Source organism: Durotheca rogersii (genome assembly GCF_024521655.1).
Source record: "Durotheca rogersii strain YMJ 92031201 chromosome Unknown GGS23scaffold_51, whole genome shotgun sequence".
NCBI classification, from domain to species: Eukaryota; Fungi; Ascomycota; class Sordariomycetes; order Xylariales; family Xylariaceae; genus Durotheca; species Durotheca rogersii.
The window spans coordinates 14,981-42,600 of record NW_026251282.1 but is presented as its reverse complement, the minus strand read 5'-3'; the positions used below and the strand labels follow the sequence as shown (position 1 = coordinate 42,600).

The following is a 27,620-nucleotide window of genomic DNA, read 5'->3' as shown; positions in this document are numbered from 1 at the left end:
AAGATAGCATCCCATACTGGCTCGCCATCCTTGATGGCAGGCCCTACTGCTGCAAGTCACCGGGCCTTGCTTTACCTAGGTCTAGCTTCTCATAGCTAGCACGACTGCTTGCCTATCCGGGCCAGTGCCAAAGCAGTCTCAAGCAGGCCCGAGATATCGACGTTTACCTAGGTCCATTCTGTAGACAACGCTCACGAATTGACGGCCATCTAAGGTAGCGTCAGACGTGGGACCCAACGCGGGACCTGTAGGTTGTAGGTACCTTGGGTAGGTTACAGCTCGCCAAAAGCTGCAGATGTGGATTCATCGTGTGGCGTTATGCCAATGGTCAAAAGGTTAAAGATGGATCACGATGGAGGAAGCATGGAGGAGATGGAGGCGGGCTCCAGTCTCATTGCTCGACTCGGTCTGGGCGCGATGTTGAGAGCGAGGAGGTAAGCGGAAGGCAAGGCAAGGCAAGGCAAGGTAAGGGGGTCGATGGAGGGACTTGGTGCGATGTGATGACGAATTCCCAAGCCAAGCTTATAGGTAAGACTGCGTATTACCACAATATGACGGGGAAAGGTGTGACAATGAGTCCTAGTTCGCGTTGAGAAGCTGAAGGGAGGGTGGGCTTGGTGGGCGAGAAGATATGGAGGGGAGAGGGGAGGGGTGGAGGTTAACGGAGCAAAAGATCCAGCTGGATATGCACGGCGATAAAGGCCTTGACTGGGTACTTGGGTACATCTTTGAGCCTGCGTGCATAAGCGGGAGGTATGGAATGCCTGAGGTGTTCAAGGTACTTGGGTACGTGTAAAATCCGTAGGAGGTACTTACTTAAAAGAGGCGGGCACCGCTAAGGTTAAGTACCTAACCCAAATCCATCAAATACGGATTCTTCAGGCGGATAATTCCATATTCCGTATATTTCTTGCCTATCAATAACATCATATGAGCGAATAGGAGCCACCCTCAGCCATTCTGCCGGGCGGTAAGGACCCTCGCCCCTTACTACTACCTAGGTACCTACCTACGTAACACTCAGTACCTAATGCTAGCGCACCGTTTCATCCATTGTCCATTCATTCCCGAGCCGGCGAAGTTGGTGACACAAACAAACGGGCACATCGAATTCACGGCGACTCCCATATCCGGCGACCCGTCCGGTAGAGACCTCTCTCACCTTCGCGACCTCCAAGCTGACACATCCGAACAAATCCTCAGCATCGACTATTCTCCCTTAAAAATCAAGCCATCGCCATGTCGGTGCCGCCGCAGCTCATTCGCGTGAAGCGGAAGGCTACCGAGGAGGCGCCAGTCTCGTTCCTCCGTGAGTTGCCGGACCAGCACCTACGCTGCGACGCAGTCAGCATCTGACCCCTGTCTAGGCGTCCAGGAGAATAAGCGGCACCGAAGCGAGGCATTCGTGTATCGACGACAAGAAGAGAAACCCAACAGCTCCCACAGCGAACCCCCCCAATCCCAGAGGCCCATCATCCATACCTCTGAGCCGCACACTCGTACCAAAGCCTCAGGGTCCCAGGCCACAGGAGCACGCGATACGCGCACCAACAGCAGTAGCACCAAAGACAATGCGCCCAGCCCCGATGTAGGTGATTTGGGTCCTAAGGCCGCTAGTGTGGCTTCCTCGCCGCGACGATTCCATATGTCGAGAAAGGACATAGTGCTTGCGGCCGCTCCTTACTCTAGCCGGACCCATGGCGGCGTCACTAAGAAGCGCTCTGCACCTACGCTCTTCGTGGAGCGCAAGATAAAACAGATTACTTCGAGACCTTTCAAGAAACTGCAGTCTCTCGCTAATGTTATCGGATCTGGAACCCCGTCGGCCCTGCCGGCTGAAAACATGGATGTGGACAAACCAGAGCTTCGGAAACTGAAGAAACCCGGAGTGGCGAAGCTCGCTAACGAGGGGGGTAGCCAGAAATACAAGGCCGAACTACCAAAGGCCATGACAGACAGATGGAAGGTCGACATGGACAAGCTAACGGACGAGATGAACGCCTACGCCATGGAGCAGATTGGGCTCAACCTCCAGAAAGCTAGCGACGAACGACACGCTCAACCGTCCACGAAGGCGCAATCTAAACTCAGGCCGAAACTGCCTGCCAAGCGATATGCAGAGCGCCATCCCGAAGTACTGGCAACGGCCTCCGCGGACAGGGATATGATGGACACGGACGTCGATATCAGCGACAGCGACGACGGCGAGTACATTATCGAAACCTACGAGCGCGTCCCGGCCAGCAAGTTGGGTGAGCACGTGCCACCGCAAAGTGTTGGGGTTCTTGTATTTGATGAAGAACCCGATTTGGAGTACTTTTATGGGGACGCGGCCGACAGCGAGGACGAGTGGGCCGAAGACGAAGAAGACGAGAACGGTACGCGCCTGCATCCCTACCCTACACCCCCCCCCCCCCCCCAAAAAAAAGAAAAAGAAAGAAAGAAAATCGGTCGCGACGCGAAAATGGCGATCTAACCCGGCGGAATCCACAGCCGAGAACTACTACACGGCGGACTACCCTGATGAGGAGGTCGCGTCGGACGACGAGTACGACCGCAACCCGTACTCATTCCGGACGGGGAATGCATCAGATCTAGAGGAATACGACACGCGCAGTGACAACAGCGACGACGACGACACGGCGGCGCTGAGCGACCAAGAGACCCTGTCGGGCCGGTTCACAACCTACATCGGCCGGGGCGGCCTGAGGACGAACCATCTATGATGAGGTGCGCCACTGCTAAGGATACAACAACGAGGATGTGGCGCGGCCAAAACTACGTACGGGGCGCGGGAAACCACTCCTCGCCGCGTCCACAATCTTCCGACTACTAAAGCGGCACGCCGGACACGCTGGCCGGGCCCTAGTGTTAGTGCGAAGGTGACACGACTCAGCGTAACCCGCTGGCACCAACATCAACTGACATGAGGCCCGGGGCGGAGCGAGGAAAGACAAAGGCGGCGGGACGAGGACGCACATGTGTGTGTGCCGCAGCGGAGGCGCACATTTCCCTTCTTCTTTCGTCTTCCCCCCACCCCCCCTTTTTTTCTTTTCTTTTTGGGCGTTGCTTTGTCTCTCGTCCTGGTGGTAAGAATAGTCAACCAGACCAGGGATCCAGCAAACAACACATCGCCCAATCTGCAGCAACCTCCGAGTGGCCCTCGAGAGGGATCCGCTGAGTGCGCACAGCCAACCCGGGGACGGGAACACCGACGCGAATACTTTAAACGGGTCTCGAGACCGCCCTCTCTCTCTTCCCCGCTGTTCCTCATTGGTATGCGCAATGCAGCGGCGGCGGCGGCACCACCGAACCAAGTCCTACTCGTGGCCCGAATTTCCTCGTGCAAGGATCGCCGCAGGGTACATACCTATGCAGGTATGGAATACATAGATAGGTCACACACACACCTGGCGAGGGGAAACGCGCATTCACGCCTTCTGTTCCCCCTTTCCCTTACCCCCGAGACTCTCGCGAGATGGGGGATCGTCTCAACCGGCGGCATAGCTCTCGAGGCTTTTTTTTTTCCTTACTTTCTGCTCTGTGTTGCAACGCAGGAGCAGCACCCGCCATGGTCACTACGGCCGGTGTGCCGAAGCCACGAATGGAATGGACGGGCAAGACTGGGGCCATTATTTAACATGATTCGGCATTAGGCATTAGTGTTCTTGTGTTATTGTTGGTTGTCATTTATTATAGCTACGCGCGAAATGTGGTACCCAGACACCGACAACGAGTGATATACCCAAAGCAGGAGGGGGGTGATCCTCCCAAACAGCCGCTCACCATGCTACCGAACCACCAAACACCTGCCCTTCCTGCTGCTTCTATGCACTCCCCTCCTCCTTCTCCTAGGCTTTCCCCTCCGTTGATGCAATGTGTATGAGCTTGCCTGCCCTGGCTTCCTCGACGCTGTGATTGCATGTGAAGGCCGAAGGCGTACGAGAGTCCTGTGAGCGATCGCATACCTATGTAGAGCATAGCAAACATGTGATACATCGCATCCGTCCGTAGCATTGTCAATGAGTAGATAGCCAGCTCTGTAACGGAAATGGGAGCAACGAGAGGGGGGGGGGGGGGGAAAGACCGTTTTTGCTAGATAAAAGAAACAAAAGAGGAAGCAAAACAAACCGCCCAAGGCGGGTATCCGGTAGTAGCAGCAACAGTAGTAGGTACATCATTACCAAATACCATATCCCGTGTCCCGCATCCCGTGTCCCGCATTCCGTGTTCGTGCCGTCGTCATATCTCATCAGTTCAGTCAGTCAGTTGAGTTGGTCAGGTCCAGGCCAGCCCCGGCCCCAGTCAGGGAAAAAGAAGTCCCACTACTAAACAATTCATCCCTCCTTTTTCCCTCTCCTTTTTGATTCTCCCCCTCTCGCCCGTTAGTCGGTCCAACCACCAGGCAATCAGTAAGTCAGTCCAAAAAGCCGCCGTCGCCGTCACCGATGTCGTGCGCCTGTATGTAGGGGTGTGTGCGCGGGTTGGGTATGGGCTTCTTCCAAGGTCCCGCTTGAAGGAGAAATAAAAGAAGAAAACGAAACGAAACAAACCAAATGTGAATCGCCGCCCACCCGCTCCTGTTGAAAAAAAGAGGGGAAAAAAAATCCCCCGTCTACTCCGCTGCCGTGTATCATATCGCCCGTGGGACTTCTCCCCCCGCCTCCCCCTTTTTATCTTCCCGCCTCACGCTCCCTCCCTTGCTCTGCCTCCTCCAGGACTAACGATGGGTGGTGGAGGGAGTTGACCCGTCTGCGCCGCGCTGCTGTCGATTACCCCGTCTCCTATTTTCTTGGGTTACGAGCGAAAAGCAAGGAAGAAAAGGGACATAAGTAGCGTATCGGGTGTCCAGTGTCGGGGAGCGGGTATATATAGTATGGGTGGATAACCTAGGTAGGTAAAGGAGGCACAGATACATCTAGGTGGATGTATGGGAATCCTTACCGGTAACTCCATACTCTCGTTACCATGGGTGCGATTAAGAGGTAGGTACCCATAGACAAAGGCACCGACAACCGAAGGCAAGTTCTCGCCATCGTGTGGTAAATTGCCTACACGTCTCGCTGTTGATGTCGTTTCGGGTCTTCGAGTTACCTGTTGACCGCGGCTGCGGGTTGTTTTTCATATACGTGGAATCCGTGCCATTCGCGAATGGTAACTTCACATATGGTCCTCTAGGCTGTGGTCCACACCATCGGTGCTGTCGGAGTAGGGGCCTTTCTGTGTGTCTCGCTCTCGGTCCGGCTCAGGGCAGCAGGCACACTCGCCCGTCTCCAGCCGTTCCACCCACGTTCCCCGTGCGATGGCCTCCTGCTTCTTGAGCTCCCGCTGCGGGATGCGTTCTTTGACTGATGGAAGCAGTTAGAATTCCTATCTAGATAGGCCAGCAAGAGAAGGAAGAGAGGGGAAGAGACCTACCCAGTTCAGCGGCTGCCTGTTTGTCCTTGGCCGGGACCCAATCGTACTCGACAGCCCGTTCAGGATAGAGATAAATAAGACCGAAGTACGGCTTGTCATCGCCCTGGTCCCGGACTTTCACGCTTATCGCCTTGATGTGTCCGTTGGGCAAGAACACAAGCGTCCTCCCCTTGTCGACGATGTGAGGCATGTGGTCATTGTCTCGGTAGTGGATGCCCTGGATGCCCTGAATCCGGCGGTCCATGGGGAACTTCCCCCGGAATCGCCGCCTGACCTCGCGCCATGCGAGCTTCAGATCGACCTTATTGAATCGGATATAATCCTTCTCCTCGAGCGCGTACTTAACGTTGCAGTGAGGTATGTCTTTTGACCTAGCACGCTCCTTCTGAATAATGTCGCCGGGCGGCGATGGCTGTTGGCGAGGTCGTAAGTGGCGGCGATCGTGAAATCTGGGAGAGTCGCGCGGCGGGTGGCGGTAGAAGGCGGGCGGGCTCCGGTAATCCAGCGTAATATCTAAGGACATCTCTAGCCATCCTGGTTGCGGGAGAGGGCTTCTAATAGTATCGGATTCCTTCCTCCAGAGGTTGAGCTTCTGAGTAATAGGGTCTTCCAATGGCTGTGTTGTTGGTTTTGCCGCAGGTGCACAATCGTGCCCAGGCTCAGGACTAGAACTCGGCGTGTACAGGTGCCCCTTAGATCTAAGAGATAACGGTGGTCGGCGATGGCCCTCATGCTCCGAAGGCACCAGAAGGCGATCCACGCCCGGAAGCGCGCCCGGAAGCCTTACTTTCTTGTAGCTTCCATCTGCTGAGTTGCTTTTTCGTTTAAGACTGTCGCTTCGAGCCGGTATCCAGTCCAGTCGGCCAAGTTCATCAAGGCCGTGTCTCGACTTCGGCGATCGGGGCGACGGTGGTCCAGTCGAAAGCCTGTCCCAAGAATCTGCGCAAGACTCCTGGGAGAACGAAGAGCCAGACCGGAAGCTCAATGGAGAAGAGGAAGTCGGCTCTAGAAACCCAAAATCTGGGATCGTACTGGTTGCTTGCCCGCGGGAAAATGGATTTTCGAAGAGCCCTGCGTTAGGCCGGGAAGACCGAGGTTGTAGTGGACGTAATGGCAGAGTCGAGTCCGGAGCAACCCTCCGATGCACGGCCGCAAATTCCATACTGTCCGCGTTGCTATACATCTCTGCCGGAGTTCCCTTAGAATGAAAACAGAATGGAGCAGGGGGGGAAGCCTTGAGCAGCAGAGGATACAGGCTGACAAAGTGGAGAGTTGTGAAGGGATCAAGACCATTTATGACTGCGGGAATCGGTTTGGAAGGGGTAGGCAGGTGGAGGCCGGCGTCAGCGACGTGCCCTACATTTTAATATAGACCAACAAAGTCCCAGTACGCTGGCACAAATCTACCAAAGAGGGTGTGGTATCTTGCAGACAAGGCACCTCTGCGCGTAGGTGGGAATAGCAAACACCCCCGGGTATCTGTAGTCCGGCGACTATTGCTCCCTGTCTCTCAGCTCCCGATATATCTCATGTAGGTCATTTGGATTGATAAGAAGGCCTCTTGACGCCAGGATCACGTAGACAGAGATCCAACTGGATCGTGCTAGTGCGGTCAAGAGATTGATGGCGCTACGAGAGAGAGACATGGCCACTGCGGAGAATAAGTGTCTTGCCGCATAGGGAATTTACACCTAGCAAAGTCGGGAAGCCGAGGTGGGAGGGGAGCAACAGCAGATATGTGACAATGGAGAATGGCAATACATGATCTAGTGGCGGTATACCTGAACAGAGGGGTCCATCCAAGCCCCGATTTGCGTGAACAGATGGACCATGGCGCAAGGGGGGCTTGAGTGGTAATATGGCTACCGTCGAGGGCGAGCACTCACACACTGTTTCAACGCTCTATGCAACCGAATCGATGGTGGCCGATCGTGCGTAGGCCGACCAGGCCCCTAGATGAGCCCATCGAGGCGGAGAAACAGCGTTGCAAGCACGCGAGGCCGTATAGAGAGGTCGCCTGCCTGCCTGCAACGGGGCTCTGCGAAGCTAGCGTAACTCTCCCGTTGCCCCGAGATCGAAACCAGAGCAGACTGGAGAATATGCTCGCCCGAGGCGGTTTGCAAAACCTCATTATCAATACTTTGCACTGTGACCGATGGCCCATGGGTCATGACACGCCATTCGCCCACACGCCTAGGGAGGCTCCCAGACGGCTGGGACGAGCTAGCCAATGGAAACCCTAAGGAAGCTAGGAGCAAGTTAACCGAAGAGGGGGTTGGAAGGACGTGTATGCGGACCGGTTTATGCACTAAACAAATGTGAGAAGGCAGAGTGAGACCGAGTTATGCTAGGTGTGCTGTTGGCCCTTCCCGCGAAGATTCCTGGGCGGCACGTAGAGGCGGTTCTGCCATGTCGCCAACCACCTGAGGGAACGTTGCCCGAGGGCCCAGTCGGAGAAGGGGCTTAGCCTGCTCTGCGAAGCCGACTTGTCTATATAGGACATCAAGGTCATATTACCAACAGGTCAAGGCGCGCGGTAAGGCCGTCTTTTTTTTTATTTGGACATCCGCAAGCGCGCGACGGATGTTATGGTCGACCTCATTGGGCCGTCGGCATCGTGGGGGTGTTTCCGTGGTCCAGACTCTTTGACTCTCGGGCCGGCAGAGCGTGGGTGGAAAGTCGGCTCAGCAATAAAACCTGGCCCAGCTTGGCTCTGCCCAGCCTCCGCCCTCATTCCCTGCAGATGCAGATTTCTTGATAACCGACAAACCCGTCTTAGCCTTGGTTGCCAATAACCCAACACGGGATTCACACACCCTGCATGTGAGAGGCCTGTCCATGTATGTATGTATTAGATCGCAACGAACAACCATGAGACGAACTGGAGAATCGCCAGATCTTACGATGGCCACGTACCCCTGCCTTAGAACTTGGAAAAGAAGCCGAAGAAGAAGAAGTCGAGGAAGAAAAGCAATAGTGGCACGGTGGAAAAGAAGAGCAAGTCAAGTCGAGCCCGTAGATCGATTGTGAAGATCAGATCCTCCCCTCGTGACTGGGTCTGTAACAAGACCCCAACGATCCCAAAAATTCCCTCTGCATGTTGATTGGATCCTGTTTAGACAGGCATGCAGTAAGACCTAGTTCTAAGGCTACTGGTGTTTACGTACTTGTCCACCCTCAGACTTGTTCATTCTTTTTCCCCCCCCAACCCCTCGACGACGCCCTACTGGCCTGGCAGCAGAAGCCACTTGTAATAATACGCACAGCGGGCTATGGTCAATCCAAATTTCTTGCATCATTACGATACAATTTTCCTCGAAACTGGAGTGAGCTGATGTGATCTTCAACTCCGATACGACCTCAGAAGCCATGCCCGGGTCGACGTTGGAGTCGATGCAAGTTTTACCTACTAATCATTGCTTTTTCTTCCCGTCTCCTAGATTGTCTTGACCGCTAGTAGATCGGCGAAGACGCAATACGATAAGGCCCAATGGCAGCATCCCAATGTTAAAATTAACGAGATCAGCTATTTAGTCAGACGAGTCCATTATGTGGACCGCCGTTCACGGTCTGGGATAACGATTGAAACATACTGACGCCAAAAACCTCTAGCATCAAGGGTTCTCCAGATCGACCTTGGGCGTTCTGTAACCACCGCGCCGAGACGATTGTCAGATCCTACTGTCGAATGAAAGTCCATATATGATAACTGTAGCCAATTTCGAGAGCCCCCCGCCTCGGAGACTCGGAGACTCGCTTATAACACTCCTCAGCTCCCCACGGTTTCTAGCAGTTGTAAAAAAAAAAAAAAATAGAAAGAAGTGATCGATCGTCACTAGCAGACTACCTCTAGCTCGTATCATATCCAAATGCGCAGTGCCCGAAGCATCCCGCTAGTGATGAGACAGCCTCTCCAAGTACCTCTAGGCAGTCGGTATCTTTCTGACATATCACATTGGTAGGTCATCGACATCTATTGATAAGTCAACGTCTAAGACTGTCTCAACCTCCAGCTTCAGTAACATTGTTCTTTTGTCGTAATTGCTCCTCCGGGCTCCTTTTCTTTGTTCTCGAATGTGAGCTTAGTGCGGTCACAATCCCGCGGGGAGAAGACTGTCTCAATAATCGTTGAGGCTCCCTAGAAAGCTGAAACATGGCAGACGAGAACTTGAATATCCGCAAGACGGCGCTACTAATCAGAAAACGTCGGTGATCCTCGCAAGATAGTTACATGCCCAAAGGAAGAGGCTTTTGAGCCTCTATAGATGAGCCCGGCACGGTCTCTTAATGTGGGAGGGCTCATACTCGACGAGCAGCTTTGCACTGAGTAGGCTTGTGCTAACCGGAGCGAGTCTAAAGGTATATATCGCTATACCCTGTACAAAGTGACGGTGGGCGCAGATGGGATTGATGATTGCACAAGCACATCATCAATGTGCAAGCCGCAAACCTCGCTATCAGGACCAGCAACTGGTTGGCGTGGACGATAGATCACAACTTGGAGGTTCCACTAGTGTGGCCGTCGTCGGCTCCTAGCTTCATCCTATCAACCGACGTACCAGAGTCGGGGCCTACACTAGATGAGCGTAGGTCGTTATCATCAACCTCGATGAATGATTCGTCACCTGTAAACCTCCTATCCCCGGATCAGCTGGCTGCGAAAGGAACCTCTGAGAGACAGGGCACCAGCAAAAAGCACTTACCATCCCCTTTCCTCGCCACACCGAAGGAAGCTACAGTCCGAATCTAGCTCGCAGATCCAGCCTCCATTTAGTCCAGCCGCCCTGCGCCTCTGTGGTGACGCTATATCAGGCCACCCTGAGTCGTGTGGATAGCGATCGGCAGCACCTGTGGAATCGGCTCCCGGGCAGACCTCAGATCCAGCCTCACCGATCTGACTCCCGCCCTGCGCGGTCGGGGCTGCAGAATTGAGGCCCTCCTCACCGCTAGGACCAATCAATTCCCCAAGGCTAGGAAGTCTCCGCCGTCGGTAGCGGCTCAATCCACAGGTGAATGCGCGAAAATCGACGTCCATCTGCCCAGTGAGAACTCTCCCGAGAGCGATGACCACAGCTGCATGGGTACACACTAGCACCGCCTTGCGCCCCTCCCGATCGCTATGTTTAATGATAGTGTCGATTACCTTTGTAACCCGGTCGTGTAGGTGCGGTAGCGACTCTCCATAGCGTGAGGGCGCCGGATTAGACGCATAAGTAGCGTCGATTTCGGGAAAATAGCACTGTAGCTCATCCACGGGCGCTGACGACGGGTGCTCGAAGTGAGCAGAGCCATACCACTCGCTCAGCCCACGGTCCGCACGGATCTCAAAAGGGGCCTCCTCCGAGACATGCCCAGGCGACTGGGTCTGGCTACGTCTGAAGCTACGCACAAATGGCTGAATAGTCTGTAAGCACCGATAATATGGACTCGAGTAAACCTGCTCAACTGGCGGATCTAGCCGTAATAGGTGGCTTGCTAGCTCATTCGCCTGCTCAACGCCGTGAGACGTGAGGGCAGGGTCCGTTGGCAAACCCGTAGGGGACCGGATAGTAGCCGTATAGTTGCCGGTAGACGGTTCGACACTCCACGGCGAACGGAACTAGGGGAAGAGTAAGTCTTCTTTCTGTAAAATAGCTTAAAGTGGCTGCTACTAGATAGCAGGAGAGGATAAGATGAATGGTCTCAGAACGGATCGAGAAGAGTTGGGCTAAAACGGGGGTTACCAGGCGAGCTTGCAGTGATTACTGGCTTCGTTTAGGAACTCTAACTTCTCACCCCATGCCGGGTCACGTAAATGACCTCGAGAGACATCGACACCCGTCGTTCGCCGCGAGCGTATGCTAAGGGGACTCCACTAGCTCTGAGCGCTGATCCGATAATGGGGGGAAACGAAGGAATTAGGCATGTAAGCTAGAGAGCGTGCAGGGCGAAGGGTGGCCGGCTTCAGATTGGCCTGGGCCCCTTATTGACCAGCCTGCACTGTAGATCGGCAGCTGAGTTGCTGACTCGGTATCAAGGCTGGACTGCTAATGCTCAAGGGGTAGGTAGGCACATTCGCTAAGGGGAAGAAGGCGGATTTGCAGATGTCCGAAGTTGGCGATTTGAGGAGTGAGCGTGTGCGAGAGGCCAGCTGGCTACGCTATCGTCGGCTCGAAAGGAAAGTCGTCCGAAGTTGTTATGGATAAGTCCACATAGTCCACATAAGAGACGCGCCACTAAGTTGGTGTTGCCGAGGCAAGACACTCCTTCTATCCTAGGCCGATGACTAATCTGTACACGGCGTAATATCATTGGGTCGAGATTGTGGGCTCTGGTCACGTGATACATGGAGCACGTGTGCGCACACATCCCTAAGTACCTATGTACCTGTGTACATAGTAACCTAGAGAACCTCATCTAGGTAGAAACCCCTGAGAGAATTACTCCATTTTCGCCTTGCTCATCTTCATCGACAAGGCTTCCCATTCACTATCTTTAAATAAAAAAATCAAGACATGAAGGCAGTATATACGAAGGCAGTATACGTGACACATTGTGTGAGGTCGGCTCCCGTTCCACGCTCCCGGGCTATTGAGCACGAGTTGGCGGGTCTTCCTGCGAACATTTCACTAGCACAGAGAGCCTCACGACGAACAAATGCAAGACCGACGGGTATTCTCCTTTCTTTTTTCCTTCAACATCAGTAATCTATCCATTCTATACCCATATACGCTTTACCAATGCGCATTTAAAAACGTGATCCCACTTGTTGGTAAACGTTTCGCTCAATCTATTGGCAAGCCTAGGTAAGGAAGTCTTATGCCAATGCTAATACTAGAGCTAGGTTGGCTGGCGCTGCGAGCGGAACCCATTTAGTTGCCTAGAGACGTCAAGGGTTAGCAGTTGTTTTAGGGTACGGTAGCCCTGGTCGAGGGCGTATTGTATGGGGTTTACTTGCAGTCGTCGTCCGCAGCAGCAGCAGCAGCAGCGTTGTTGTTGTTGCGGTTCCCGGCATTATTGGCGTTGTTGCGGTTTCCGCCGTTCGCCGCCTGACCAGCGTGGTGCCTCTTCTGGTTGCTGTATATGGGGTTAGTAAATCCATTTGGATAGAAATACGAAACTGGGCGTATGGGACAACGCCGATTGCGATACCCGCGACATGTACGAAAGGAAGCAAATTTTTTTCATGGCTAGGTCTGTCGTGGAATTGTACCCACAGCTCCCGGGAGTAGCTTACTTATTGCAGGCCGCACCAGGATTGGCGTTGGCGTTGGCGTTGGCGTTGGCGTTGGCGGCGTTGTTATTACCATTAGCGTTGCCGGCAGCATTGGCGCCAGCATTTGCACCAGCGTTGCCGCCGGCCCTGTTGTTTCCGTTGGTCACAGCATTATCTATCGATAATTGTTAGAGGCCACGATCCGGATATGTTCGAAAGGGTATCATGGTTTAGCTGCTCACTGTTGTTGTTGCCACCGCGGTTGGCTTGCTGACCGGCGTGGTGACGAGGCAGAACCATGGCGGTGGCCGTAGTGGCAAGGAGCAGGATGTGGAAGAACTTCATTGTGACTGGCTCGAAGGGGGGTTGGTTGTCTAAGACGAGGAAGGTGATGATGAATGTGAACCAGGTCGAGGTTAACGAACAATGTAAAACGGAGGCCCAGCCACCAAGCACGAAAGAGAAGCAAAAAAAAGGAGGAAGGAAGAACGGTCGAGTTGATTGATGATCGTGGGATGGAGAAGAAAAGAAGGGAAAGCTCTATCCTAAGTGTCGCGAATAACTTCAACTACTTATACGTCCTCTAGCTACCCGGAGAGTCCATAGTGGGCCTCTCGACGCGGTCGCGATGGCCGTACTGCAGTATTAAGCTAAGGCCCGGCCGAGGTAATACGGCACTAAGCACCTCTATTCGCAAACCTGCGTTTCCCCCGCCTTACTAGCATAGAGCAGCTTCCCGGCTTCGTGATGGGAAGTGGACGTGTGCCTATACCGACTATTGAATAGAGTCTCACGAAGCCCGTGTGGCAGGATTTCGCGACGTTTCAGAGGGATCTGAAGCAGGGTGGGACATCCAGAATATGGGGAACAGGGCTTGAGGCGCCCGTCGCGGTGTCTGATTGGATCGTTGAATCCCAGCTGACTGGGATCTCACACAAGCATTTCTCGAGCTTGCTGGAAATAGCAAGTCCTAGTCGGCGACAATCCCCAGACCCTACCCTGTTGGGGGCCATCGGGGGGCCATCTGTAATCAAGCTTAGTTGGGCATAGCCAGGCCCTTGGCTTTGTCGATCTTTCATTGGAGACAAGAGCTAGCAGCCTCAGCGGCATTTTCTACCATTGGTTTTGTTGATGCCAAATCTCCGTGCACGGTACTAGTCTCCTACGGCCGGCCCTGGTCCTGGCGCACCCTCCAATCTTGACGCCCTGCTCGTAAACAATGTGAACCTCCCCCCAGCCCATCCCCCCTACCTATCACAATTAGGACGTCGTTCAGTCTTAAGTCTTACTCGCCATGGCCCCGGGTTCTGGTCGCTAATGTCCTGTTGGCGTTGGAAGCCGCCGTTGCACAGGCCCAAGTAAAACACGAAGAGTTTTCTATTGAAAAGTCCCCTAATTATAAACAAGGGTTTATAAGCTACCTAGTCCATCGGTATGTAGGTACATAGGTAGTATGGGCGGGAGAGTTGGCTGGCTGGCTGGCTGACTGGCTGACTGTCCCGGGAAATAGGTAGGTACGTACAGCGCCAGCTCCAACGGTCTATGATGTCGAATATCAACAATTCCGATCTTCCAAAATTTTTGAACCTCGTAGACTGCCTAATACGCGACTCGGCTTCGGTGCCAACTGCAAAAAGAGACCCTTACTCCTCTTGGGAGAAGGGAGTCGGATAAAATGATAGGAATGAACGAGATCTCTGCAAGGGTAAACAATGATTCCAGCTAATCAACTAAGCTCCCGTTCTTCGCAGACCTTCAGGCTCGGTGTTTACGGTCATGGCGGCTCGGATATCTCCTCGGAATTGCAACTATCAACGGCACGTACCCTATGTACTTAACTAAGCGAGAAGTTCCATATTCGTTAGTAGACTCATTGTTGAGACCAGGAGTTGGGTGCACGCCCCATACCAACTAATCTAAACTAGGTACCTACGTTTCTTTTAAGCGCCAAGCTGCGGGGCTGATACGCTCCATCGGGAGCACCTAATAACTGAGAACAGACCGAGCTACAGCGAGGTTAGAGAATAGCTGGGGCCACCCCCACAGGAGACGAAAAACCAAGAAAGAGACTATGGATTGCTCTCAACTGACGGGGGGGGGATACGGTTGGAAACGCGGTTGCAGAGGATCAGGTATTTTCACGCATTGGTTCTAGAAGTGGTAATATTTAACTGCCAGTGGGGACTGCCCGCTGAGGCTATCCTGGGGCCTCCCGTGGGGGGGTACTGTAGGCGTGTTAAGCTAGGCAATTTACAACTGTATTAAATGGCCTATTTAGCAAATCCTTTCTCTCGACGTCTCGTGCAACATGGAGCTATCTCCTGATACCTTGAACGTGCGAAAAGGAATCCTGCTCGTCATCGCAGTCGGCAGAATGAGTAGCAGATTACCGCCAGGGCTAGTGGCTAATACTATCGGGCGAAGAGAAAAGAAAGCAATAACAAATTCTAGAAGGGCTTAGCGGGATTCCTTCGTTTAGATAGGATGCTCGCTAAGTGGAGAGGTTTCAGCTTATAGCCAGGCGTCCAGACCCAGACACCCTTCACAACCTTCAGCCGTCTGAACGGTGGTGCGAACCAGCCTGGCATGCCTAGAGGAGGCTGGTCCGCTATAAACTGGAGAAATTGGGTGGCAATGAACCACTGGGAGTGTCAGGTCTTATTATTATTAGATACTCCGTGTCACAACGCCCGAGGTCTAATAAACACGGTCAACCTATCCCTCCTTGCAACCCGCTTCCGCCGCCGTGACGTAAAATCCTCATCTCCAGCGATCCCCTCGTCGGCTCGACTTGTCGCGTAGTACCCAAGCACTACGACGGTGTAGAAAGGTGGCGGTCATCCCTCTCTACTTGCGGCCTGCATATATATATATATATGTATACACGCTGTCTATCTTCCAGGTGCATATAAGTACTAGGTATTTAGAAAACTAAACCACCCTGCCCCCTTTTTCCCCACATTCAGCGACTAGGCGAGTATCTGCGCTCTCTCATGCAAGGGACATCCAGTGAAAGAACCATTCGAGGCATATTAGTATATGTAGGGCTAGTCTCGGGACGGCTTCCAACTCTGGAACACTTCCCTGGGGGCTCCCCAGAAGCTTCCCTATAGGATTCGGTCAATGTTACGTGCCTACACACGGTAGCATCCATAGGTAGAAAGGAATCTGCAATATCGCTGGGTACGCGTAGCAGCAGCAGCAGCAGTCATTCCATTGGCCCGTCGCCGGTGGTCTATATTGCTACGGGTACCTACTTAGAGGTAGGCGTGATATACCTAGTCCACGCCCAGAGGCTTCTGCTCGCTTCTCAAATACAGTCGCCATAATTAGCAGTCAACCAGTGAGAATAGCCTCCCCAACAAAACCAATACGACATTGTAAGAAAGCGTCAGGGCCCAAGACAAGGTTCCCGAAAATCTACATAATATACTTGCGCACATCTCCTCAGCCCCCAAAATACGAATTCCGGTTTATTGCTTGCATGTTTCTAGGTTGATATCAATACAACACAATACACTCCGACACAATATAATGCGGCCGTGTCACCACAGCACGAACCAGATATGCCTCGCGTCTCTGGCCTGACCATGACAAAACTCGCCCATACTATGGAGGTGAGTCAAATAAATCATCACTTATGTTACGGCCCATGCAAATGGTGCGGTTTCGAAGATCACATTCCTGTATGTGGTTGTAGTAGATATCCCACTCAAGATGTAGAGTGATGGCAATTGCAACATAACAGTATTATAGGAGACATTACTCGGAAAAGCGCATAGAATCTCGGGGTGGATAGTCCTAGCAGCGGAATCAACGTCCGAGATACGGGCGGTTAAAACACGGAGCTGATTCAGAATCTAGCCATATTACAGGTACGTAGAGGTAGGCACCTAAATTAATAGGGGAAATGGGTACTGTGTAGACGTATTGTGCCACATTAAACAGGCCGCACATACTCTCACGGGTTCACCTATCGCTTGGTCCGTATTCTAGGAGTTCAAGACCTTAGAATTGTATATTACCCATGTACACAACGCAATACATAATGTTTGGGAATATGGGAATGCATGTTAGATGCGTAATGTGGCCAAAACTAGACACCAAGCAAATCCAAGTAAGGCACAAGATGGAAGCCTCTATATATTCAACCCCTCTAAACAGAAAATAGGACTGGTCATTGTGAGGAGAATATGGCAAGGTTATCCTTGGATTGCCTTCGGCCAGGGGAAAAAGCCAGGTATGTATCACGTCTTGGGTATTAGGAGCATAGGAAAGGGGCGAAGGGCAGAAAACGGTAGCGACTCTACCTACACGATAACCAAGGGGATAATATCTGTACTTGCCAAAAGGGTAGCTGGCTATTGTGTTATAGTTTATTAAATGTCGCAGGAAAACGTAGACGCCTTACCATTTTTTAATGTAGGCTCAATTTCTGTCACACGGGGATGGAACCCTGCGCCAACAGATTAGGCCATAAAGGTTAAGAGGATAATATCGGGCATTAAGGCCGTTACCTCGGCGACCTGCTAAGGAAAGTCCTAGATAAGCTTCGGATAGCTTCGGCATTAAGGTATAAAGGTATAAAGGTATAAGGGTACTTCCGGGTTATATTAAGACGAGAAGGGAACGTAGAACTTAGGAGAAGATAAGGACCTAAGAAACCTCCTATAGAATTATTAGTTAAATTAAACCTATTTTAAGTATATCCCTTTGTTATAGATAATTCTATACTACTCTTACCCTTATAACTTTATTATAAGTTAGTAATAAGAAAAGCCTACGCTTAAGCCGGCGTTATACGCTAAAGCCGCTACCCCGGTATTATTACTACCGGATTAACCTCGACCCTTTACTAAAGAACTAAAATCATAGGCTTTCTTATTCCCGCGACTAGCCGCTTCGGGAATAGCGCCGATCTTTATAGCGAAGGTAACTTAGATAATAATTACGATTAATAAATTAAAAGCCGTAATAACGGAGTTAAAAGTAAAAGACGCCGAACGAATTACCTTAATACCTTAGCCGGAGCTAACCCCCGAATTAATTAATAAATCCCTCGTCGTATACTAACCCTAGGAATATAAAGTAGTTATAACGGATACTCCGGAAATCGCGAACTTAGGAGTAGTTATACGTAATCCTCCGTAATAAATAATAGATTTATATAAGTAGATAGGATAGGTATATTAAAGCCTAGTAATATTAGTTAACTAGGTCGACGTAAGATACCGATAAAATACGATCTTAAAGGAATAGTACGAATAACTACGATAGCTTTACTAAACCGCTACGGTAATATAAGCTACCGGTATCCGAATTACGAAGATATAGATCTACGAGTTCTAGAAATAGGTCGTAGAATAAAGTACTTACTTCGCTTAGAACGTATAGGAAACCGTAGCTAAGTTTACCCGGTAGGATAAAGTACGAACGGCCGTAATAAACTAACTTCGAAACGCCGTACTATAAAACTAACGAGTCTTAACTTAGCTACGCGAGGAATATAATAAGTTAATAACGGACGTTAACTCCTAGGCTACGTAGAAGGATGGATAGATTAGCGAAATCCTTAGTAAAGAATACCTTACCCCCGGGGTTATGAAGGAAAAAACCTAGCTAATTAAGAACGACCTTAAGGCTTACGCGGCTAATTTAATTAAGGAATATTAGTAACGACGATTAAGTAATAAGCTAACGAATATCGAGTCTATTATCGTAAGAGCTAGCTAGAGAATAAGAACGCCTACTCCCGCGCCGGATACCCGTATTACGATAGCGTCTACCGAAAGATATATTAATAACGAGGCTAGAATAAAGGAGATTATTTCCGACGGCGTATTCTAAAACGCCGCGGTTAAACGTACCGCCGTACGCGTAAAAGCCCGTTTCTAAGACGCCGCGGTAAGCGCTTTTATATTAAGAGGAACCGGGTAAGGATTACCGTAACCCCTACGAACCCCGCGGAATGCCTTAAGGGACTTAGGGGATTCCGACGACTTAAATAACTTAAAATCCGGGAACCCGTAAAGGCTACGACGCTTATTCGGCGCCCCTAAAAAACCGTAGAAGCCTCTCGATCCGGCCGAGGAACGTATAATTAAGGCTTAAACTAAAGCCATAAATAATCGACGAAGTATTACGGTAACGATTAATCTAATATACCTTATTAAGCCTACGGCTTATAACGGTAAGGACTTAGCTAAATTCCGACTATAATAAATTAAGGTTAAATCCTACCTCGAAACTTATAAAGAAAGCTTTACCCGGAACGTCTAGAAGATTAATTAGGTAGGATCGATACTTACCGAAAAGGCCTAGCTCTAGTATTAATAACGGTTAGCCTAGGTAGAAAGGTTAATAATCGTCGATACTTAGGCGGGATATTCCTAAGTACTTTAAGAACGATTTAAAGACCCCGCCGAACGATATCGTAACTCTAAGAAGATATAAAAACTAAAGTATTAAAGAGATATCTCCTAGTACCTTACCGAGCTTATAAACCTTAACGATATCGTCTAATGGTTCGGAATTACCTTTTAGAATTATATCGCCCGTATCTTATCCGACGAAATAACTAAGCTAGTTTATTCGCGATTAGGTAGTATTCCCGAAAGCGATAAAGCCTTCCTTAAAGTAATTAAGGAAGCCGGCTAAATTTACGAAAATATAATAATTAACCTAGGGATTTCGGGAAAAGGAAGGTCCGCTTCGTAGAAGGAGTATACGAAAGCGGACTAGTAATAGCGGTAACCCGTAAAAGAGACTCGCTCCCGCTTAAGTTAACTAGTAAACAAACGTAAGGGAAAGGATAATAAGAAACCCGTACCGGCTAAGGACTTACGATAGATAGGTAATAAGAAGGCTTTAGCCGGAATTAACTAAGCCGCTATCGATTAACGAAAGAAGGATAAGAAAGCCTACTGGAAATACGGAAGGGATAATTACTAAACCCTAGCTTATTTCGTAAAAAAGGACTTAAAAGGACGGGACTTACCGGCGCTACCTAAAAAAGTCTTATCGGGAAAAAGAAAAAGAAAGGAGTCCGAGCTACTACCTAATAAAAGGGCTAGGATCGATATTACTATACGATAGGAGGAAATTCTTTCCCGTATTATAAAGCTATCCGACTCCGATAAAGAACGGGATTTTTAAATGCCCTTCCGTAAGCGTTAACGGAAGATAGGGGCGATAAAAATAACGTAAAGATTACGGTTATTAAACGGCCCGGAACGATAGAAGTAGCGGAAGCGGTACTAATAGCGAAGAAACTACGAGTCCCTTAGCGTAACCCCGACGAACTAAGGTTAGGTAAACGGCCTATTCATACGATATAAATAAAATATTAAGGAAAGAAATACCCCTTACGAGTCCTTTTAAATACCGGTAGTAAGGTATCCTTAATTAACGCCGCTAAAGTCGAATAATTACGCTTTTTTATTAACTAACGCTCCAAGGCTAGAACCTTAGTAGGATTCGACGGCTCGGAAATCTCGTTAGGAGGACTTTAGTATATTAATGAAATAAAGCTCCGTAGCTACGACTATATCTACCGTATCGCTTAGGAAGTTAATAAATTAAACGAAAAGGTCGATGCTATCCTACCTTAATAGTAAATAAAGGAATACCTCCCTTAAGGATTATTTATAGACGAACGGCTATACTTTAACTCGTTACGGTATTAGAATTATCGCTTACGGCCGGTTCGTATAGGAATAGTACGAGAAGTAAAGGCTCTAGTATAAGTACCGGAATAATTTCGTAACTTCGTTCCTATTATAACCAGGGAAGCCGAATAACGATTCCTTAATCGGTAACCGTAGGACTACGCTATTAAGCTCCGACTAGGAACTATTTCTCCGTAGGGACCTTTATATGTCATAAGCGGACGATAGCTAGATGCCTTAAAACCCTAGCTCGACGAAATAATAACCATAGGGAGAATCCGAAAATCCAAGGCCCTTTACGGCGTATTTATAATGTTTATAAATAAAAAGAACCTAGGTATCCTAAGACCGGTAGCGGACTACCGGGGGCTAAATAAAATTATAATACCCGTCCGATATCCGATTCCGCTAATTAACGAACTATAGAACCTATTCTAAACGGCGCGGTAGTTTATTAAGATTAATTTAAAATCTAGGTTCCATATAGTACGGATTAGGAAAGGTAATAAATGAAAAACCGCCTTTAAAACGCGATACGGGCTATACGAATATATAGTTATACCTATGGAATTAATTAACGCCTCCGTTACCTTTTAAGCCATAATAAACCATATCTTCCGCGACCTCTTAAACGCCGGGATTATCGCTTACTTAGATAATATCCTAATCTATATTAATACGTTAAAGGAATATAATAAATTAGTTAAAGAAGTCTTAAAACGGCTTATAAAGAACCATTTAGCGGTAGTCCTAAAGAAATATACCTAGCGAACGTAAGAAGTTAAATTCGTAGGATATAATATAAGCCCCCGAGGTATTACTATATCTAAAGATAAAGTAAAAGCTATCCTTAATTAACGTACCCTAGCTATACTTAAAGACTTATAAAGCTTTATTAGGTTCGTTAACTTTTACCGTAAATTCATACGTAATTTCTCGGGCATAGCTAGGCTAATTATTAGCGTAAATAAAGGAGACCGTAAGCTATGGAAATAGGAATTCGAAATAAAGAAGGCCTTCTAAGAATTAAAAGAAACCTTTACGAAGGCCTTAGTATTTATATATTTTAACCTTAATTAAGTCCTAATTATCGAAGCCGACGCCTTAGATTTCGTTATTTCCGCGGTCCTCTTCTAGAAGGATAATAAAGGGAAACTAAGACTAGTAGCTTTTTTCTTACGACGACTTACCCTAGCGGAAATAAATTATAAGATATATAATAAGGAACTATTAGTAATCGTCGACGTATTCGAGAAGTAGCGATATTATTTCGAAGGTACTTAGCATTAAATAAAAGTATATTCCGATTATTAGAACCTAACGTACTTTACTACGGTAAAGGTATTAAATCGACGCTAAGCCCGCTAGGCTTAATAACTCTCTTCGTATTACTTTATAATATACTATCGCCTAGGAAAGTAAAATAAGAAGGCCGATATTTTATTTAGACTACTATAATATCGCCTTAAAAAAGGAGGAGCTAAGAATTAGCCGATAGCGACGGTCCTATAGGAAAAGCATTTTTTAAAAAATTTAGGCTTACCCGCGGTAATACTTTCTAGCGTACGATTAAGTAATATCTTAATACCTACTTAAACCATAGAGTTCGTTAAATAAGTTAAAACGGTAGCTATATAAGACCTAAAATACTAAGCCTAGTTAGTTAAATCATTCGGTAAAGAGATAAAGCTTTAAGAGAGCCTCCTCTATTAGCGAAACCGTTTCTAGGTACCTAAGAACCTATAATAAAAAGTAATTAAATCGGAATACGATATTAAAGTAGCGGGGTATATAAGCATAGATAAAACCATAGAACTTATTACTCGTAACTTTTAATAGCCTAACCTAGAAGTAATAATTAGGGAATTCGTTAAAGGGTACCGCGAGTACTAATAAAACAAGGTATCCCGATATACCCCGTTCGGATTATTATAACCTATGGAACTATATTATCGACTATAATAAACGATCGCGATAGACTTTATTACGGACTTACTAATATCTAACGGCTACGATTCTATCTAGGTTATTATAAACCCCTTTACTAAGATAGCGTATTTTATCCCGCTAAAAAAGGACGGTAAAAAAGCCGAAGACCTAATACCTATCTTTATACGTAATTATTAACGGCTATATAGGATCCCTTTAGATATTATTTCCGACCGAGACTCGCGATTTACCTCCTATATATAGAAAGGCGTCTTAAAGCTCCTCGGCGTTAAGCCTAGAATAAGTACCGCTTTTTATTCTTAAACGGATAAATAAACGAAAAGACTTAACTAAATCCTAGAAGTATACCTACGCGCCTTCGTAAACTACGAAATAAGCGACTAAGAAAGCTTACTACCTACTACCGAATTTACTTATAACAATACCGCTTTAATAGCTACCGGTATATTATCCTTTTACGCTAACTATAAGTAATACCTAGTCGCATATAACCTTCCTTTAGGTACCCTTAAGAATCCAAGAAGTAACCTCTATATTTATTAAATAACTCGGGTATATAACGAAGCTAAGTAATACTTAAAAAAAGTACGGTAGCGGATAAAAGGATAGGTAAATAAATACCGAAAAAAGGAACCCCCTCTAGAAGTCGGATAGCTCGTTATATTAAACGCCCGTAATATTAAAACCAAACGCCTTATAAAAAAGATAGATAAAAAGATACTCGGTTCCTTTAAGATCTAAAAGGTCGTCTTTCCTACCGCCGTAACTCTAATACTCCCGAAAGGCTAGCGTATTTATAGTACCTTCTACGTATTCCTTATCGAACCCTACCGCGCTAGTAATTAGGAATTACCTAACCTTAACCAGGTCCTACGGGAGGTAGCCCCGATCGAGGTAGAAAACTACGAGGTAAATAAGGTATTAGATTCCGTAAGAACCGGAGAAGTTATTAGATACCTAGTAAAGTAATAAGGATAGCCGGCTAAGCGCTATTAGACTTAGGAACTATAAAAGTACTTTACTACCGAAGGGACGAAGGAAGCCGTTAAGTTATTCTACCTATAGAACCCTAATAAACCTACTAACCATCGGACCTAGGTATTACGCTTAGGAACGAGCTCCTCCGAAGAAGGGAAATAATATTACACGGGAATAGAACCCTACGCTAATAAATTAAGCTATAAAGGTTAGGAGGATAATATCGGGTATTAAAGCCGTTACCTCGGCGACCTACTAAGGAAAATCCTAGATAAGCTTCGGATAGCTTCGGTATTAAGGTATAAAGGTACAAAGGTACAAGGGTACTTCCGGGTTATATTAGGACGAGAAAGGAACGTAGAACTTAGGAGAAGATAAGGACCTAAGAGACCCCCTATAGAATTATTAGTTAAATTGAACCTATTCCAAGCATATCCCCTTGTTACAATTTCCAGCCCGCCACCAACCTTTTCATAGGTACCTATCTCTCAACCCTCCTACTATTATCCGGAGAGGCGTTTGTAACATACACATGTCCACCACGTTTATTTTTCGTAGTAGTACGGCACATCGACGCGTGGAGGGCCTATAGCTGAGCGATTCTCGTCGGCGTAGGGTCTCGATTGCGTCTTCGCAATGCTCAGTGCGCATGTAGATGCGGACGGTAGGATCGCTAGATTCGTTTCCCTCTTAGGGCTGATATACAGGTATCGTGTTATACATTACTACACAACAGCTGTTGCTTTTCCCAGGTGCAAGTCTCTATATAAGCGCCTTCCCGTTGAACATATTATCCCTAACCTCGGCTACGATATCTTGCCGGTCGCCTCTACCCACTAGGACGATTCCTCTTCCCCTCCTGCCCATACGGCCGGCCCGACCCAAGCGATGGATGAAGTCGATAGTGGTGTGCGGCACGTCATACAATATTACATGTCGAACTGCGGTAGTATCGATGCCTCTCGATGCCAAATCAGTGGCCACAATCACTTTGACGTTTGGCAAGACCCTCAGCCCCTTTCCGGGCTCAGGTATGGGAGGATGTTTTAGTGGCATCGATCCGGTAGTCTTAAATGCGTCCAACATCTCCGACTGCCGTCTTTCGGGGGTGTCTCGGTGAAGTGCGATGGCATCAATGCCCTTGGTTACGAGATAGTCAGCGACCACTTTAGCCATCTCGCGCTCGTTGACGAATACAATAATGCGCATGACAGTAGTTTCGGTGGTGAGTTCTCCGGTGGCGGGTTCTTGAGCACCGGGTTCTTGGGCGCCGGGTGTTTTAGCCCTCTTAACGGGTTCGTATTCCCGAATTGACTTCTTGCCGATCCCCCAAATGATATCCGCGCAAGCAACATTCTTATTATTATGATAGAGACCCTGATTCACGTCAAGAACGCCCAGCTGCACGCGGCGAGGAATGGCGTGAAGGTTTGGTGTGGTCATTCGGGTCATATCCGGGAAGTTGGATTCAAGATAACTGTCAAGCTTCTTGGTGATGGTGGCAGAACAGAGGATGAGCTGTTTTAATGAAGGTAGGGCGCGATCTATAATAGACGTGGTTTCATGGGAAAAGCTGCGGTCGAAAAGCGAGTCGGCCTCGTCCACCACTAGATGAGTTACCCGAGACAGAATATAAGGGTCAGAATCTGCTATCGACGATAGTAAGTGAGGCGTTGAAACGATAAGATCGATGCCCTTGGGCGTGTACATGCTCGCGTTGATGACTGTCGCCGAAATCTTGGCGGATAAGAGGACGGCCTTATATTTAACCACATGACTCATGGCCTTCGCGATGCCGCCTATCTGGTCAACCAACTCAGCCGTTGGCACTAACACGATAGCCCGGGGCCGTGCCGTGGTGGGGTGAGGATCGAACTCCCTCGGACCAGTGTATCCCGGTGTCTGCATATGTTGCTTCAATGTCTCACACTTTTCCCGATAGGCGGCGATAGCGGGGTCGGCAGCCTCTTGTCTCTTCAAAGCATCTATAACGGGTAGAAGGTAGGCTAGGGTCTTGCCCGAGCCTGTTTCCGCGGCTAGAAGAAACTCATGCCGCGCATCGTGACCTTTGTCTCTCAACCCCCGAACGGACCTCGGGTTCAGCAGAGCGGGGATGGCCAGTCTTTGGATAGGGGTGGGCTTGACATCCACCAAACCCTTTAGAACGTCAAGAAACAAGGCTTCCGTAACAGAAGGTAGAAGCTTCAGTTGATCGAACGACACTATCTCGGCGATGTTCTGTTTCGTCCGAGTCCGATAGCCGTATGAGACGGTTGCAAGCGCGCCTTGCATTCTCATCGCTTTAGTCCGTGGCCCGTGGTCCTTTCCACGCTCCTCTCTGCCCCTCCCGCCATACCTCTTGGGGTCGTCCCTGTCTCGGAGCGGCCTGCCCTCGCCCGGTCGAGGGGTTCTCATCATCGCGGACTCTCGGGGGGGGGCGAATGTCTGATTCATGCCCCCGAACGGCCCCGGCGACCTCCACCCAGGTTTTCTACCACCACGCGCCTGCGTGTCTGACCCCGGAAAGCGGGCGACACGGTTGGACAGGACCATCCTCGAGGGAGCGGATCCTGTACGCACGCGGTTGGAGAGGAATCGTCGCGCAGCCCATGGACTGGAGGTGAGTCGGAGAATGTGGAGGGCATTTCGGGTCTTCGCTGTAAATAAGCATGACGGACATATCGGCGTCGAGAAAAGGAGGCGCATAGTCGAGAACTGGGAGGTTCAGGGCCGTCCGCTTCGCTATTCTACGAGCAAAGAGCAGGGGCTTTCTTTCTCGGTCGCGAAAGTTGCGACTTCGAAATTTTCTCTTCACAAGTTCGGTGATAGGGTACCCCGCGCTAAACCACGTTCGGTCTAGATTATTGGCACCCCACACACCCCACACACAATGGGTACACGATAAACAAATAGAAATGGATAATGTCATAAATCCACCCTTGACCTATACATCGGTACCTGCTAGGCGCCTTTCGGGTGGGGTGTCTTAGGTACCTACGTAGTGTAAGTCCAGGGATAGATCCGCCCGAAAATCGGCCCTGGGAGCGGTAAACGTCGTCATTATATATACGTGTAGAAACATGCACTACACAGTACAAGTGCTACCTACCTCCTAGGTACCTCTCATCTACCTATTCAGGTACCTACCCACCGAGGAGGTACCTCTTAGGACAGGTCCTGTGGCCATCTAAGGAACGGGTGAACAGTTAATTGAATTGCAGTTATCTACGTGGCCTTTTGAAGCCGTTTTACGTGCCTTTTATATCCCGATTAGCCCTCGCTAAGACAGGGCTTACCCTATAGCTATACGTAACCGATTACGTACTTACGCGCCTATACGCCTTCTTAATTTAAGTAAGGCTATCGTTAGGCTCTTAAATAACGTAAGGCCTTAATTCCGTAGTATTTTCCTCCTTTATCGCTTTATTTATATACCTATTTCGTTTAAGAAGTAAGGCTATTACGGGTCCTTTAGATATAATAACTTAATAAACCTTTAGTATTCTTTCGCCTCTAAGGGCTTCGTAAACCTATTAGCCGCGTTCTTAGCTAATAGTACGTATCTTAACTTAACGTATTCTTCTTTTACCTCTTAACTTACGTAGTAATAATCCTTTCGGATATACCGCTTTTACTTATTTATCGTAGTTTCCTTTACTTACGTATTCGCCGTCGTACTATCGTATCGTAGGGTAATAAGGCCTACGGGTATTACGTCTAATTCCGTAAGGAAATTACGTATCTACGCGGCATTTACTACCGCCGTCGATAAGGCTATATATTTAGCCTCTCCCGAGCTTCGCGTAACTATCGACTAAAGCTTCGATATCTATACGATCGAGGTTCTTATTATAAAGAATACGTAACTATTTATTAACTTAATTATAGAGATATTTCCCGCGTAGTTCGAGTTTACGTAGCCGTAGAAACCTATCTCGTTATATTCTTTATAAGGGTAATTCTCGTTTAGTTACCGATACCGGATCCCTCGGCTTATCGTTCCCTTAAGATATCGTATTACGCGTTTAATTCCCGTTTAATACTCCTATAAGGGGTTATTTATAAAACGTACCTAAGTCGAGGCTACGTAATTAATATTAAGCCTCGTAATATATGCCGGAAAGTTCGCTTTTCTTACTAACGAGGTATACTTTTAAACCTTTCGTAGGTCGGCTTTATCGTTAGCCTTTCTCGGTACGACCGCGTTCCGATTCTTCGGGTTATACGGTAACGGATATAGCTTCGTGTCGCCGTAATTAAGCTCCTTTAAAGCCTTTTCCGTATATTATTATTAATCGAGCCGGACGTCCCCCGTAAGAAACGATCGTCTTATCCGGACCCCGAGAAATTAATTAGCGTTTCCTAGGTTAATTACCTTAACCTTCTCCTTAATTATATTCGCGAGCTTATGG

At 48.6% G+C, this 27,620-nt stretch overlaps 5 protein-coding genes across 5 annotated transcripts; 1 reads left to right on the top strand and 4 right to left on the bottom strand.

The window, feature by feature from the left end:
- Positions 1-1,239: 1,239 nt before the first annotated feature.
- On the top strand, positions 1,240-3,002 carry GGS23DRAFT_618889 (uncharacterized protein; the record flags this gene model as incomplete). Its single annotated transcript, XM_051520968.1, has 3 exons — positions 1,240-1,309; positions 1,368-2,378; positions 2,494-3,002. The coding sequence occupies 3 exons, from the start codon at positions 1,240-1,242 to the stop codon at positions 2,724-2,726; spliced, it is 1,314 nt and encodes a 437-aa protein (XP_051367289.1). The 3' UTR covers positions 2,727-3,002.
- Positions 3,003-5,039: 2,037 nt separating this feature from the next.
- On the bottom strand, positions 5,040-6,961 carry GGS23DRAFT_439322 (uncharacterized protein). Its single transcript, XM_051513931.1, has 2 exons — positions 5,419-6,961; positions 5,040-5,348 (listed from the first exon to the last, which is right to left on the bottom strand). Exons 1-2 carry the CDS (start codon positions 6,599-6,601, stop codon positions 5,161-5,163), a joined length of 1,371 nt encoding a protein of 456 aa, XP_051367288.1. The 5' UTR covers positions 6,602-6,961; the 3' UTR covers positions 5,040-5,160.
- A 2,634-nt stretch (positions 6,962-9,595) lies between these two features.
- GGS23DRAFT_618885 (phosphoglycerate mutase-like protein) lies at positions 9,596-11,229 on the bottom strand (the record flags this gene model as incomplete). Its single annotated transcript, XM_051520967.1, has 3 exons — positions 9,596-10,054; positions 10,122-11,017; positions 11,194-11,229. The coding sequence occupies 3 exons, from the start codon at positions 11,227-11,229 to the stop codon at positions 9,910-9,912; spliced, it is 1,077 nt and encodes a 358-aa protein (XP_051367287.1). The 3' UTR covers positions 9,596-9,909.
- A 611-nt stretch (positions 11,230-11,840) lies between these two features.
- On the bottom strand, positions 11,841-13,463 carry GGS23DRAFT_589424 (uncharacterized protein). The gene is made up of 4 exons (XM_051517615.1): positions 12,856-13,463; positions 12,635-12,788; positions 12,356-12,474; positions 11,841-12,277 (listed from the first exon to the last, which is right to left on the bottom strand). Exons 1-4 carry the CDS (start codon positions 12,956-12,958, stop codon positions 12,270-12,272), a joined length of 384 nt encoding a protein of 127 aa, XP_051367286.1. The 5' UTR covers positions 12,959-13,463; the 3' UTR covers positions 11,841-12,269.
- Positions 13,464-23,624: 10,161 nt separating this feature from the next.
- On the bottom strand, positions 23,625-26,032 carry GGS23DRAFT_589410 (P-loop containing nucleoside triphosphate hydrolase protein). The gene has a single exon (XM_051517614.1). It carries the CDS (start codon positions 25,912-25,914, stop codon positions 23,971-23,973), a length of 1,944 nt encoding a protein of 647 aa, XP_051367285.1. The 5' UTR covers positions 25,915-26,032; the 3' UTR covers positions 23,625-23,970.
- Between the last annotated feature and the right edge of the window lie 1,588 nt (positions 26,033-27,620).